This window comes from Hypomesus nipponensis, chromosome 1, assembly GCF_054491055.1.
Source record: "Hypomesus nipponensis isolate SF chromosome 1, ASM5449105v1, whole genome shotgun sequence".
In the NCBI taxonomy this organism is placed as follows: Eukaryota; Metazoa; Chordata; class Actinopteri; order Osmeriformes; family Osmeridae; genus Hypomesus; species Hypomesus nipponensis.
In genome coordinates this window covers 13368257-13383011 of record NC_140361.1, presented here as the reverse complement: position 1 = coordinate 13383011, position 14755 = coordinate 13368257, and the positions used below count along the sequence as shown (strand labels likewise).

Below are 14755 nucleotides of genomic sequence, written 5' to 3'. Positions count from 1 at the left end.
GGCGAGGGAGAATTCGAGTGTTGGAGGGATGATGGGAAGAACAAAAGAAAGCATGGGGGAAGGAGATGAAGAGAAGGACAGAGGTAGAGAGGGATGAGAGGAGGGATCAAGGGGATGGATAGAAGGATGTAAGACAGGCTTCTGGGGGGTAGGGAGCGAGTCATGGAGTTCACTGGAGGGAGAAGGAGAGAGCTCTCTACACTTGGTCTTTCTGCCCTGACGGGGTGTTACAGGAACTGGTAAACAGCTTCTCAGTGAGCCTGTTACATGGTGGAAACATCAAGTGTGTGTGTGTGTGTGTGTGTGTGTGCAGCAAACACAGGGCCACATTGTGATTTAAAGGGGGTTTAAAGGACGTCCCCCCATGTGGACCACTTCTCCTGCTACCTTACACCATCACCCTGCTGCCCCCCACCCTCCCTTCCTTTGACCCCTCCCGCTCCAACCTTTCCAACCCTGATCAACCTGCAACCACCCAACATATTTCAACCCTCTCAATTACCCTCCTCACCCACTTCATTGAACCACTCCCCCCCCCCCCTTTCCCCCACCGCCCTCACCCCCACCCCAAACCTCCACCCCCCCCCCCCCTCCCCCTCAGCTGGGTGGGTTATTATAGTGAAATGTGAAGCGCTGTGGATTCGGGGGGCTTCATGAAATTTCCATGAGCATTGATCTGTTGGGGGTGTTGGGGGGTGGGGGTGATTGCTAGGTGGATCCCACCCTTCACTGGACGATGGCTGTTGCTCATCTACTCACTTATTTATGGCAGCCGTGTTTTACTGGCTTTGATTTCGCTCGTTTGCGGGTGGGGGGAGAGGGGGAGGGGGGGAGGGGGGAGGGGGGAGGGGGGAGGGGTGGAGGGGTGGAGGGGGGGAGGGGGGAGGAGAGCTGAGGACTCTGGATGACCCTTCAGGAGTTGGAACCATGGTGGCCTGGACTTCTACTCTGTGAGACGGGGTTCAGTGTGTGTGTGGGGGGGGGGGTTTCAAATCCACAACCCGATGCAAACCCACACACCCCTGATCCCTGACTGAGAAACAGGAGACGTTGACACGACCACACCTCAGCCCCTGCATGGACACACAGAGACGAGTGAGGGTGGCCTTTGTCCCCTACAGGCCCCCGTAGTTTCAATGTTTACATTGAAATGGAGGCGATACATGGATAGCTCTTTCCTCATTAGAAAATGGACTGGTTGCATGTCTTCTGAAGGTTCTTTAGAAGGTCTTCTCAGAAGCCAGTTAGGGCAGGAGGAGGAGATACTACAGCCCAGACCCACGCCTGACTCCAGGCCTAATCCCAGACAAATCCTCCTCACGGCTTAGAGAGATCAGAGAGAGGAAACAATGTCAAATATGTTGTCGCTCTGCTGTGTTTTCAGTTATGTATTGTTGTGCGTGCGATCATCTCATTGTTTTGTCTTCGCGGTGTATGTGAACCAGCTGGTGGCCAATACCGGGCTTATGTCTCAGGTCCAAACCCTCTCTCTCTCTCTCTCTCTCTCTCTCTCTCTCTCTCTCTCTCTCTCTCTCTCTCTCTCTCTCTCTCTCTCTCTCTCTCTCTCTCTCTCTCTCTCTCCTCTATTGTTCATCCCTTTCTCTGCTTCTTAATGGGTCTGAATACACACCCTTGTGAGTGTAACCAATAGCACACAAAGTTTGTGCACATACTGTAATTACACATCCTTAGTGGAGATACACACACACAAACACACACAAACACAAACACACAAACACATTTCTGGGTCCGGGGGCCTGAGTGCCATGCTCAAGGGAGCCATAATGAAGTCACTAGAGGGCCAGCAGGACAGCTTGTTCCCATGGCCTCCAGGGGCCTCTTTCTGGGGGCTGCACAGTCAGCCTGTCCCCTCAGATGTGAGGCGAGCTGGGCTTACACCCTCAGGAAACGTCCAGGCTGGGGCCTACAGGGCAAACAGAAGGCCGGCAGAAACAGACACACATGCACACACACTCACACAAATACCCACATGGAATCCTTAGTAATCTTGTGCAAAGAACAGTTCTTCTGTTAGCACATTCATACTCTGTAGGCCAAGCTGCTGTGGCTGTCAGCATACTAGACCAGGAGAGAAAGGATATGAGAGAGAGAGAGAGAGAGAGAGAGAGAGAGAGAGAGAGAGAGAGAGAGAGAGAGAGCTTGAAGTCATCCAGTCATCTGTGCTTTTTAAACTATGAGCTGTAGATTTACATTGTTTTCGTTCTGTGCTTAAATATTCATGTTCAATCTTTGCTTATTCAATTACTCTACGGTACCTCACCCACAACAAGAAAGCTTGTTCCTCTCATCCCTTTGTTGCCTGTGCCTGGTTGAGTGTGTGTATGTGTGTGTGTGTGTCGGCCTGCATGTGTCTGTGTGCGTTTGTTCCCTGAAGCGATGCAGCCTCTGTGATGCTGAAAACAGGCTCTTTAATTGCTTATATTAGTCGCTGATCAGCACACGCCAGCTCTATTGTTAGAGAGACCACAGGACCCAAAACACACACTTGCGTACACATGCATGCACGCACACACTCACACCCACTCAAACACACATCCCTGACAGCCTTTTTATTAACCTCCGAAGCCGATGACAGAGAGATTCATTACACACAGAAAAATACAGGCACTCATTCACTCTCACACAAACGGACACACACATCCACGCTCTTATACACACACACACACACACACGGGGGGAAGAAGCAGTGAAAGAGTACTCATCCAAGCCTCCTGCAGCACTGAGCCCCAGATTATACTAAATTGTTCTATTTAGTCTAATGTGGGAATATTAATGTTTAATCTTCATCGTATTCAATTGCCTCAGCAGGATTCCTAGCTCCTAACCCCCTCTGCCTGCTTCCTGGAGACGAACAGGCTCCTTCTTCTGCTCCTAAGCTCTAACACTATAGATCAAGCTGTGGATATTTTGCTATTGAGCGTTAAACCCTGCCTCTGTGTGTGTGTGTGTGTGTGTGCGTGTCTGTGTGTGTGTGTGTGTCTCCACAGCGCTGAATGAGCCCACCATAGACTATGGTTTCCAGAGGTTACAGAAGGTCATACCCAGACACCCTGGAGACCAAGAGAGATTACCTAAGGTAGGTCCAGACGTCTGTTTACACACACACACACAAACACACACACATAAATACACACACACACACACACACACACACACACATACATACATACATACATAAATACACACACTATTTATTTTCTCTGTCCTGTATCTATCTATATTTCTTTCTTCATTCTCTTTTTCTTATCTACGTAGATCTCTCTCTTAATCTTCCTCTCTCACACATGCATCAAACCCTTTACCTAATCAGCGACGGGAGAGGTGTTTTCACAGTGTAGAGAACACGCACGGATTTAGAGCTGAGACACACACACACACACAAAAGAAGCTAGACAAAGAGGTATGAGTTGGGAGAGAATAGAGATGGATGGAAGGAGAAGGGGGGGAAGGAGAGAGAGGGCAGAGGGAGTGAAGAAAGGAGGCAGAAGGAGAGAGAGACAGAGGGAGGGAAAGAGGCAGAAGGAGGTTGGGTGATCCATCATAGCTGTCCAGTCTTACCTCCTCTTGGGTCAGTGGATCGAAGTCAACCCATGGCGGACTTTATTACTTCCAGCACACACACACACAGGCGCGCACACACACTCACACACACACACACACACACACACACACACAGGCGCGTACACACACACACACATATACACACTGGATCAGTTACCGCTAGTCACAAGAATTGGCGAGAGAGAAGGTAAAAAATAAAAAAAACAAGAGGAAGAGAGAGAGAGAGGTGAGAGAAAGTAAGAGAAATCACCTCGCCTCACTCTGTGTCATGTCTTCTGGCTACAAGGTTTGTCCTGGAGAGATCCGATCTTTAGCTTATCAACCCCCTGTATCTCTCTAAATATCTTTGTGCCCATCCATCTCCCTTTCCTCTGCCCTTCTCTCCCCTCTTCCCCTGTCTTCCGTGGTGGTGTCTCCCGTCTCTCCCCTCTCCCCCTGTCTTCCTCGGTGGTGTCTCTTCTCTCTCCCGCCTAAATGAAGAGTCTTAGCTGGCAGGCTGAGATGTTCATTTCAGCTCTATTGATTTGGGCCTTTATTGAGGTAATAACAGTTTGTTGACCACACTTCTCTCAACTGCTGGCCTCAATCACTGGCCTAGCCAGAAGAGGAGAGGAGAGGAGAGGAAAGGAAGGGAGAGGAGAGGAGTGGAGGGGAGGGGAGAGGAGAGGAGGGGAGGGGAGAGGAGGGAAGAGGAAGCCAGGATTAGCCTGGGGCTAGACAGAATCTAGACTAGGTCTATGCTGGGGCTCGTCTGGACTAGACCAGCACAACAGGGGTCGAGGCTGGCTGGGGCAGCTTCAGGGTTAGTCTGGCTGGGGCAGGTTCAGGGTTAGTCTGGCTGGGGCAGCTTCAGGGTTAGTCTGGCTGGGGCAGCTTCAGAGTTAGTCTGGCTGGGGCAGCTTCAGGGTTAGTCTGGCTGGGGCAGGTTCAGGGTTAGTCTGGCTGGGGCAGGTTCAGGGTTAATCTGGCTGGGGCAGCTTCAGGGTTAGTCTGGGTGTGCAGGAGGGCCGGCAGGCGTAGAAGCAGGGTCTGGGTCTGCCTAATGAGCTCGGGGTCGAGGTCTGGATCAAGTTCCCCTTCCTGTTGACGTCTCATTGGGGGCCAGCTTTACGGGAAGGGTCCCCGCGCCCAGGAAATGGTCTCGCGTTACAGCGGGCTCTCCGCAGACACAGAGCAGCACTAACCGCATTTGTGTGGCTATCTGAGGGACTCTGGACCCCGGGCTAATCTCGTTTAGCCTCTCCACAGACTCGTTCCCTAACGAGAGACGGATAGGTACAGTAGACACAGGACACGGAATGACGGAGGAGAGAGATGGAGAGAGGAGGCATGAGAGAGAGACAGAGAGAAATAGGGGGAGAGATCTTGATTTGTATTTAAAGAAGCGAATCAGGGGGGAGACTTGCAAAGGGGAAGAGGTGAGAAGACAGAGGGAGGAAAAAAGTGGAGAGGAGGACGAGAGAGGGAGAGAAAATAAGGTGTTTGGAAAAAGAAGCCAAGGTAATACAAAATGGAGAGGGTGGGTTGCAGGGAGGGAAGAGAGGGAGGAGGGATGGGGGTGAAAAACAGATAGAGATGAAGGGATAGCGAAGTGAAAGAAGGAGGGTGATCTGCTCCTTCTAGCCCACTGTGCCAGAACAGCAGGGGACCTGTCTGTCTCCTAATACCATGCTTCCCTCATTTTCCCCCTCGCCTTCCCTCTCCTCCTCATCCTCCCCTCCATCCATCTATCCATCTAGTCATCTACCCATCCCTGGGAGGCATGTGGCGTCCAGGAAAAGCAGAGAGAGAGAGTGAGAGATGAGAAGAGAGAGATGAGAGGAGGAGGAGGAGAGAGGAGAGGAGCGGAGCATACATACTAAAGAACCACTTACCTTCTCTTGGGCCCCCTTTGTCCCTCCCTCCCTCCCTCCCTCCCTCCCTCCCTCCCTCCCTCCCTCCCTCCCTCCCTCCCTCCCTCCCTCCCTCCCTCCCTCCCTCCCTCCCTCCCTCCCTCCCTCCCTCCCTCCCTCCCTCCCTCCCTCTCCCAGATAGCTTTGGTAATGGGAGGTTAACACAGAGGCAGCGTTCCTATTATTGAGTGAATTTAGCACCTCGGACAGCGCTCGACAATCTTTATTGCTTTGCTGACCCTCTCGTCATGTCCTGCGTGCGTCGGCAGAGCTGTTCTGTGTGGGTGTATCTGTGTGTGTGTGTGTCTGTCTGTCTGTGTGTGACAGTGTGTGTGTGTGTGTGATCAGGGTTCTGATTGAATGGCTGTGTGTCGCAGGCGAGAGAGCGCACATGCTCCGGGGCTTGTTCAGAGTGAGGGAGACACTCAGGAGGGTAGAACGGAGTGTGTGTGTGTGTGTGTGAGTGTGTGTGTGTGTGTGTATGTTTGAGTGGAAGGTGGGAGGGGGGTAGGGTAGCAATTTTCTGGTTGTCGCGCCTCCAGCACATATCCTGGCCCTGGCACATTAACTTTTAAAAAGGGTTCCACAGGGCTCAGTGTGTCTACATCATACACACATATGTACTAGCCTGGAGTCACGCACACACACACACACACACACACACACACACACACAGAGGAGAGAATAGAGGAGAGGAGGTGAGAAGAGAGCAAGAGAAAATGAGTGTGAGAGCACATTGGATAAATGTTTAATGTGGGAAATAAGTTATCCCACCTTGCTGTTTAAAGTGGACATTTACAAAATACACTCACTATAGACGAATACAGGAGTTAACGCAAGGCTGGCAGTGTGTGTGTGTGTGTGTGTGTGTGTGTGTTTGTGTGTGTGTGTGTTTAAATTTGTGTAGATTAGATACTGGAAATGGGAGATCATGCAATGACTCATCCCCATGACTTCCTGTCTCAACAGGAAGTGATCTTGAAGAGAGCAGCCGACCTGGTGGAAGCTCTCTATGGAATGCCTCACAATAACCAGGTGAGGATTCTACCCCGCACACACACACACACACACACATCAAATTTAGACTCACCTTCCTACTCACACTGACCCCCACCCACACATATATAACTTAAATATACACACACACACACACACACAAATAAACACACATAAACAGACATGTTTATTCACAGACATAAACAGATCTTCCCGCTTCCTGTCTGTAGTCATCCAAGTATGTGTTTGTGTATGTTTGTGTGTGTATGCATGTGTGTGTCTGAGTACCATGGACCCCTGTCGTGATTATAGACTAGGATCTGACAATGACAAACACACACACAGGGGAACAGCACTCTCTTAATCCTATCCTACACCCCGAGAGCAGGAGGAGGAAAGCAGAGTGTTCAGTAGAAGGGCGAGGCGGACAAACATGGGATGCATCAGTTAAACGAGCATCTCCCTCCACGCAAATGCACCCACACCTCTATCCCCCCTCCCCAACACACACACACACACACACACACATACAGATAGATAGACAGGACTATTGCACAACAACTCCCTGCAAGATGAAATCGGTGATCCGTCTTGATGTGATATTCTGCTGTGATTTTCAATTTCATTCCGTCCCATTCTGCTCCACCGTATTGCATTACACTCTTTTACGCTCTAATGTATTGCATTCTGTTCCATTCTATTCTTCGATCTTGTACGTTCTCAGGAGATGATTCTGAAGAGGGCAGCGGACATCGCAGAGGCTCTGTACACGACGGTGCCACGAGGGCACAACCAGCTGGCAGGACTGGGCTCTGGATCCGTGCACTCGGGCATGATGGTGAACTCCTTCCCCGGGTCGGAGGTCAACCAGGCAACCAACCAGGGTGAGGGAACTCAGAGGCTCAGGAGTCCTGCATCCTGGATTGGTCCATGGATGGTTTCAAAGGAAAGAGTGAAAGATGATAAAAAGGAGAGAGGGAGAGAGAGAGAGAGAGAGAGAGAGAGAGAGAGAGAGAGAGAGAGAGAGAGAGAGAGAGAGAGAGAGAGAGAGAGAGAGAGAGAGAGAGAGAGAGAGAGAATCCTTGTGCAAAGAACATTTCTTCTGTTAGCACTTTCATATTCTATAGGCAAAGCTGCTGTAGCTGTCAGCATACTAGACCAGGAGAGAAAGGATATGAGAGAGAGAGAGTTAGATAGAAAGAAAGAAGGACCCCATGAAGCAAAGACAGGGGAGGTGTTCAAAAACATTACCGTAGGTTGGAAGGGAGAAGGAGGGGAGAAAGGAAGCGACCAGACGAGAAAGAGAGGGAGAGAGGGAGGGAGGGAGGGAGGGAGGGAGGGAGGGAGGGAGGGAGGGAGGGAGGGAGGGAGGGAGGGAGGGAGGGAGGGAGGGAGGGAGGGAGGGAGGGAGGGAGGGAGGGAGGGAGGGAGGGAGGGAGGGAGGGAGGGAGGGAGGGAGGGAGGGAGGGAGGGAGGGAGGGAGGGAGAGACATATGAGGTGCTGCAAGGGGTGTGTATAATACGGCGGGGCTTGGCCCTGTGTGACAGAGAGAGATGTGGGTTGAGCCACCGGTGATTCATCAGACGTACCAGCGACTAGATGGAACACGGAGGGGCGCAGCCTCCGGCCGCAACTCAATACTTCACAGTGGCCTCCTCCCCTCCTCTCCCCCTCACCTCTCTTCCCGTCCACACACATTCCAGTTTGTTATCTCAAGTGAATTGGTTGATATTCTCTGTTGATATTTTTCCCGCCGTGCCTTCACCTGAGCACCAGGTTGCAGACGAGGCGCCGGGGTTGTAAGGACTGGAGGCTGGGAGAGGAGGCTAGGAGAGGAGGCCGGGAGAGGAAGCTGGGAGAGGAGGCTGGGAGAGGAGGCTGGGAGAGGAGGCTGGGAGAGGGTAGGAGGCTGGGAGAGGAAGCTGGGAGAGGGTAGGAGGCTGGGAGAGGAAGCTGGGAGAGGGTAGGAGGCTGGGAGAGGAAGCTGGGAGAGGGTAGGAGGCTGGGAGAGGAAGCTGGGAGAGGGTAGGAGGCTGGGAGAGGAAGCTGGGAGAGGGTAGGAGGCTGGGAGAGGAGGCTGGGAGAGGGTAGGAGGCTGGGAGAGGGGAGGAGGGGGGGGGGAGGCTGTAGAGACGCAGCCCCACACTGCAGGTGGAGCACACAGTGTCCCTGATGTCTTCATTTCCAGCTGTTTTCCCTCGTGTCAGCTGTTACGGCGCAGACGCGTGTATTTATAGGCCCTCCTCCTCCTTCTCTGTTCTACCTTCCCTTCAGTCTCTGCCTCTCCCGAAGAACAGAGAGAGTGAGAGGGAGCGGGTTGTTTTTCTCTAAAGTGTTAATGACTTTCTCAAGCTGTCTCATTGTGGAAGCGTGTCTGCTAGGTTAGAGGACTGTTGCTTCAGTAGCTTTATGGCCGATCATTTCCTCCGCTGCTCCATCCCTCAGGTTTTGTTGTCGCTGTAATATTCCGTTTTGCGAAGCATCTGCGGTTGCATTTCCTCTGCCTCTTTCTCTCTCTCTCTCTCTCTCTCTCTCTCTCTCTCTCTCTCTCTCTCTGACTTCTTCTCTCTCTCTCCCTTCGTCTTATCCCCCGTCCCTTTCAATCTTTTTCTCTCTCTCTGTCACTCTCTCGGAATCTCCTGAATTTAAATGATCCCAAAATGTCTCTCATCATTCACCCCCTCCCCTTCCCCCCCCCCCCCCCCCCAGGTTTCAGCCGGAGCACCAGCAGTGTGTCCCCCCACGGCTACGTGCCCAGCTCCACCCCCCAGCAGAGCAGCTACAGCACCGTGTCCACCAGCATGAACGGCTACGCCAACTCCGGCATGGCCACGCTCGGCACCTCGCCCAACTTCCTGAACGGCTCCGCCGGCAACTCTCCCTACGCCAGTGAGTCCAGACGCCAGGGCCGTCCTGTGCTGGCCCTGTTTAACAGTTCAGCTGCATTCACCCTCCACACACCCCGCCTCCCCCACCTGCATGGACAGAGAGATGTCAAAGAAACAATGACAGGAATGGGTCAAACTCGAGAAAGAGAGAGAGCGTGACAGAGGGAGGGACAGAGAGAGAAGATGGCGCGCAGATGGAAAAGGAGGAACGCGCCTGAGAGACCTGGGGAGTCGGTGTTGTTCACCTGTTTCTTTAAGAACACACTCAAACGCAAATCCTTCCTTTATTGGACTTCTCCCCGCCTCTCTCTGCCCCGCCTCTCTCGCTCAGTCTCCCTCCCTGTCGCTCACATTAAACACCCTTGATTAAATCAATAAACTAATTGCGAGAGAAAGCAATTCCATTTCGGCTCTTTGATTTCTGGATGTTAACAAGTATTTTAACAGGCTCATCGGCCTCACGCCGACACTCTCAATCAATGCCTCTCGGCCCGCTCTTTGTAGCTCCAATTTTCATTAATTGATTAGTTAGACCCCCTTCATAAATGGATTATGACTTTATGGCCAGGATTTGTCGAGAAGGGCCGTAAAACCTAAGTGTTAGATAATAACAACAATAAAGGCGAAGGCAGGTATCAGAGGGCAGGTGAAATACGGCCGGCCTGATTGTAAAATCGCCGGCGGGTAAAATGCACTTAGTGTATTGGCAGACAAAAGACAGACAAGCGAGATAGAGAGAGAAGAAGAAGAAGATGGGATGGAGGAGGAGACAGGGAGGGAGTGCGTTTGATGATGTCACTCAGCAGTTGCATTGACTGGGAGCAGTGTGTGTGTCGTGTCTGTCTGTGAAGGCAAGAGAGATGACTGGGTGGTACAGTCAGTCAGTGTTGAACTGCACTGCTGTTTGTTTGATGTGAAGATCGTTGTCGCTGTTTGGTGAATATTCCCAAGAAACCATAACTGATCTAAAAACATGTTAGGATTATTCTGTTCTTTAGTTTGTTGACATGCTCTGTGATTCTGTGTTTGTTTGTTTTTTTGGAGGGGGAGATAAGGTAGTCAGTTGTTTTGGATTGTGCTCTGGGTTTCTGTGCGTGTGTGTTGGAGTGACTTCTAAACCAGCTGAACTGAGTCGTGTCGTCCCTCCTGTCATCCATTGACCAGTCCCTTTCTGTTCCTCTCGTCTTCCCCTCCTCTGCCCTCGCCCATCCCTCTAAACCTCGGTTTCTTTCCCTCTGTCTCCCACCCTCCGCCTCTCCCTCTGTGCTTCTCCCGACCATCTCTCCTGCCCTCTGTGCCTATCCTATCTGCCCCACTTCCTTTACTCTATCTCTTTTCCTTTGCCTTGCCCTCCTTCCCTCCTTCCCTCCTTCCCTCCTTCCCTCCTTCCCTCCTTCCCTCCTTCCTTCCTTCCCTCCCTCCCTCCCTCCCTCCCTCCCTCCCTCCTTCCCTCCCTCCTTCCCTCCCTCCCTCCCTCCCTCCCTCCCTCCCTCCCTCCCTCCCTCCCTCCCTCCCTCCCTCCCTCCCTCCCTCCCTCCCTCCCTCCCTCCCTCCCTCTCTCTCTGTCCAGTCGTTCCGTCGAGTCCCACCATGGTCTCCACCAACTGCAGCAGCTCTTCCGGCATATTCTCCTTCTCTCCCGCCAACATGGTGTCCGCCGCCGTCAAACAGAAGAGCGCCTTTGCCCCCGTCGTACGGCCACAGACCTCTCCCCCGCCCACCTGCACTGGCGCCAACGGCAACGGCCTGCAAGGTGAGCTAGCCTGCTACCTCTCTAGCCTGCTAGCCCTCTAGCCTGCTACCCCTCTAGCTTGCCAGTCCTCGAGCCTGCTAGCCCTCCAGCCTGTACGCTTTCTAATTCATTGATATGCTGGCCAGCTAGCATGCTATCATCTTAGCCTGCTAATAATCAATCACATTGCTTGTCATTGTAGCAGATCAGTCATGCAATTCAGTAATAGAGTCCGGTAAAGTTGCTATGGTTTCGTATGAAAAACCCATAGATTAATTCTGGTGGATGTTCCTATGCATACCAGCATGTTGGTTGTATACTTTTTTTTAAGTATTCTTCAACGTTCTTAAAACTCTGACTGTTGTTACCTTCTCCCCCTTTTCTTAGTATTTAACTATTTGACTTCATTTTCTTTTCTTATTTATTCCCCTCCCTCCTTTTCCCTCTTCTAGATCAGTCTTTTGTGGACTCTAGCAAGTACTCATCAGCCAACTCCCTCCAGGGTCTGGCCTTCTCCTGAAGTATGTTATCCCTGTCTCTCTCTCTCTCTTTCTCTCTCTCTCTCTCACTGCCCTCTCACCCCATCCATCCATTTTACCACCCATTCATCCTTTTCCTCTCCCCTCCCCTCACCCCCTTCTCTCTGTCTCCATCCTCTGCTGTCGTTGGTGACCTGTCACAGGGAGCATGCCGCGCCATATGTGCTTCATTTCCTGTTTTCGCTTCCTACTTCCTGTCCTCTGTGCAACGGGGCGGGAGGGGGGGGGGTGTATTTTGTGTCAGCGGTGGAGGTGCCTCATTAGAGCCTAGTTTCCAGTGGTCTGGTGTGCGCTGCGGTCTGCAGCTCAGGCAGGATGCAGAGCGGGGAGACCATAGAGAGATGATGGATGGAGAGCTTTATCTGCGAGGGCTGCAAAGCACTTCCTCGCTTCCTCGGCCAGCGTTGATGAACGCTGACCACGCTGACCGGGCCGTCCGCCGAGGCTCACCTATCACACACACACCTATCACACACACACACACACTTGTCACATACACACACACACATAAACCACACATTCACATGGACCCAAGCACACACATGCATGCACATATACTCAAGCACACACACACACACCGACATACACACAGTTACACGCAAACACAGACCCACATAAGGACACACACACACTGCTCATTCTTTAATCCCAACAAGCCGGAGACACTTAGGAAATAACCAGGGAATTAGTGGATTGGAGGGGGAAGGGGAATCAATAGTGAGCCAATATGTTATATGAAACATTCCCCCTGCGATTGTCCCCGTGTAATAGCGGGGGGGGGGGAGGGAGAGGAAGAAGCATGGGTCGTGGGGGGAGGTGAGGGAGGCAGGGGTGAGGGAGGTGGGGTGGTCATAGGAAAATTGAGGCAAATAAGCGTGTGGGTGCCCAACGCCTTTGAAGGAACAGGCCCACATGAGTAAAATAATGAGCAAGCACTGTGTAGTTGGATCTTATTGGTCGTGTATGAAGTTCTCTACTGAGTGGTCTGGAAGGGTACACACGCTGAACTGATCCCATCTGTAGATAACAGTCATTATCCACAACGGAATAAAACCAGGCTCTGCGTAGGGTTTTGTAACCCGTGGAGTGATGTTGAGAGAGAGAGATAAAGAGAGATAAACATAGAAAAGAGAGGGAGGGAGAGAGAGAGGGAGGGGTTGTCTTTGTTCAGCAGATGCTGGAACACATTTCTGTTATGTGACTGTTCTGATGACAGATGAAACCCAGCAATCACATGACTGACCTCTCTCTCTCTCCCCCTCCCTCTCTTCTCTCTCCCTCTCCCTCTCTTCTCTCTCTCTCTCTCTCTCTGTCTCTCCCTCTATCCTCTCCCTCTCTCTCCTCCCCCTCTTTTCCCACAAACAGCAATTCCTGGGATGATTGTCCCGCCCATGTAGAGAGGACCTGGGAACGTCGAAGATTTGGGAATGCAAAGAGAGAGGGAGAGAGAGAGAGGGCGAGAAAGAGAGAGGGCGGGGGGGGGGGGGGGCAGTCTGTTCCACTTCAAACCTCGTGACCTGAACGGACACTGAAGGAAAGTCTGGATAAGACACACAGAACTCAACTCAGGCCTCTGTACAGAAACCTTGTCAGATGGTGGGAGAGAGACCTTAGGACGTTTGGGGATGCTGTACCCTTCCTGGTTGAGTCCTTCTGCCCTCTCTCGCCCCCTGGAGGTTGAACTGGACGGGGTCACCGCTGACCCAGAGTGAGACGCTGACCTCATACAGAGAGCATTTATTTATCTTTTCTGTTTAGACATGTGTGATGTTTGGATTTGATATATCATAGGCCCCCACGCCATTTTGTAGACACGCAAGCACACACTCACATGCATACAAGGGCACATTCACATGCGCACACACATAAAAGATCCTACACAAGTTTACACACACACACACACACACACACAACACTGTTGTGTTGTCCATGACGTTTACGCAAGCTGTGTCAACTAGAAGATACACACTGTAGCAGTGTGTGTTTTTTTTCTCTCTCACACACACACACACACACACACTCTAAAGCATTGGCCAGCAGGCAGTTAGGTCTGATACAAGGAAAGATACTGGCGAGAAAATGTCGACAACTGTTTTTTGCTGCTAATTAACACAAGAATCTCCATACACGGAGAAACAGTCAAGCTATGCCATTTTTTGTTTCAGAAAACATAGTGAAACAATTTGTCATTTTGTTGTTTTTTTATGTTTAATTTTTGAATAAAACTGTGAGGGAAGGGATGGGCTGTTTGCAATATGTTTTTCTGCTTGCCATGTGAAAACAATTGAAGATGTTACGTTAGCAAAAAAAAAAAGAGAAGAAGAAAACTAACAAAAAAAGAAGATATTTTGTCTGATGTTTTAGTGAAGGAGAAGACTTGAATAGCCAGAGGGATGTTTGCATCCAGCCAGCACTGTAACGAAAGAGTCTATGACCTTGCAGAGATCAAAATCGAAAACAAAAAAAGAGTTCTGTGATATATTTTTGTATATAAAAATAGGATTTTCTTTCTGATTTGATGTATTTCATTTTGCTTTGCCAAAGTTATAGTTTGGAATATATGTACACATTAAGACGTCTTAAGGCAGCTTCTAAGCAGAGGTGATCATTTTACAGTGTCATCATCTACACTTTTGAGGCAAAACCACAAAGAAACATGAATTTGGATACAAAAAAGTGGATTTCTGTAAAATAGTAATATAAATAGTGGTATGTATTTATCTCTTGTGTTTGTATTTCTCTTGGCCCCAGCTTTAGTTGTGTTGTTTGATACATGATCATGATCAGGTTTGATTATGTTTCTCAGTGTCTCCCGTCTCACCGAATGTTGTCCACCATTATTCATACGTGATCTTCCGAGTCATTTTTTGGCTTAGTCCGTCTTTTTTCGTTTTTTTTCTTTGCGTCAGTCAGCCATGACTTCAGCCATTGATCCACGACATGTTGTCTATTTTTGTATCATTTGTAAGTTAATAAAAGTGTTGTCGTTTTTTTTTCTTCTTTTGAAAATTGTTATTGTACGGCAAGAAGTAGCATTCTGAGAGTTTGGTTTCATGTAGTTTTTTAAGAATATGTAAACACAGGTTAATATATACTGTAAATCTATATCCTTTTTTATTTTGCTT

At 50.4% G+C, this 14755-nt stretch overlaps 1 protein-coding gene across 2 annotated transcripts in view; it reads left to right on the top strand.

Moving 5' to 3' along the window:
• LOC146302659 (transcription factor COE1-like) overlaps nucleotides 1-13096 on the top strand; it is a 54524-nt gene extending 41428 nt beyond the window's left edge. The window contains exons 11-17 of one of the 2 annotated variants that reach the window (XM_084695800.1): nucleotides 3009-3097; nucleotides 6444-6509; nucleotides 7195-7354; nucleotides 9181-9360; nucleotides 10930-11112; nucleotides 11544-11612; nucleotides 12996-13086. In XM_084695800.1, coding sequence (XP_084551926.1) covers nucleotides 3009-3097; nucleotides 6444-6509; nucleotides 7195-7354; nucleotides 9181-9360; nucleotides 10930-11112; nucleotides 11544-11611 — 746 coding nt within the window. In that variant the 3' untranslated portion in view covers nucleotide 11612; nucleotides 12996-13086. Of the gene's footprint in view, nucleotides 1-3008; nucleotides 3098-6443; nucleotides 6510-7194; nucleotides 7355-9180; nucleotides 9361-10929; nucleotides 11113-11543; nucleotides 11613-12995 lie in introns of both variants that reach the window. The other variant, XM_084695809.1, reaches the window with a different exon arrangement.
• The last annotated feature ends 1659 nt before the right edge of the window (nucleotides 13097-14755 follow it).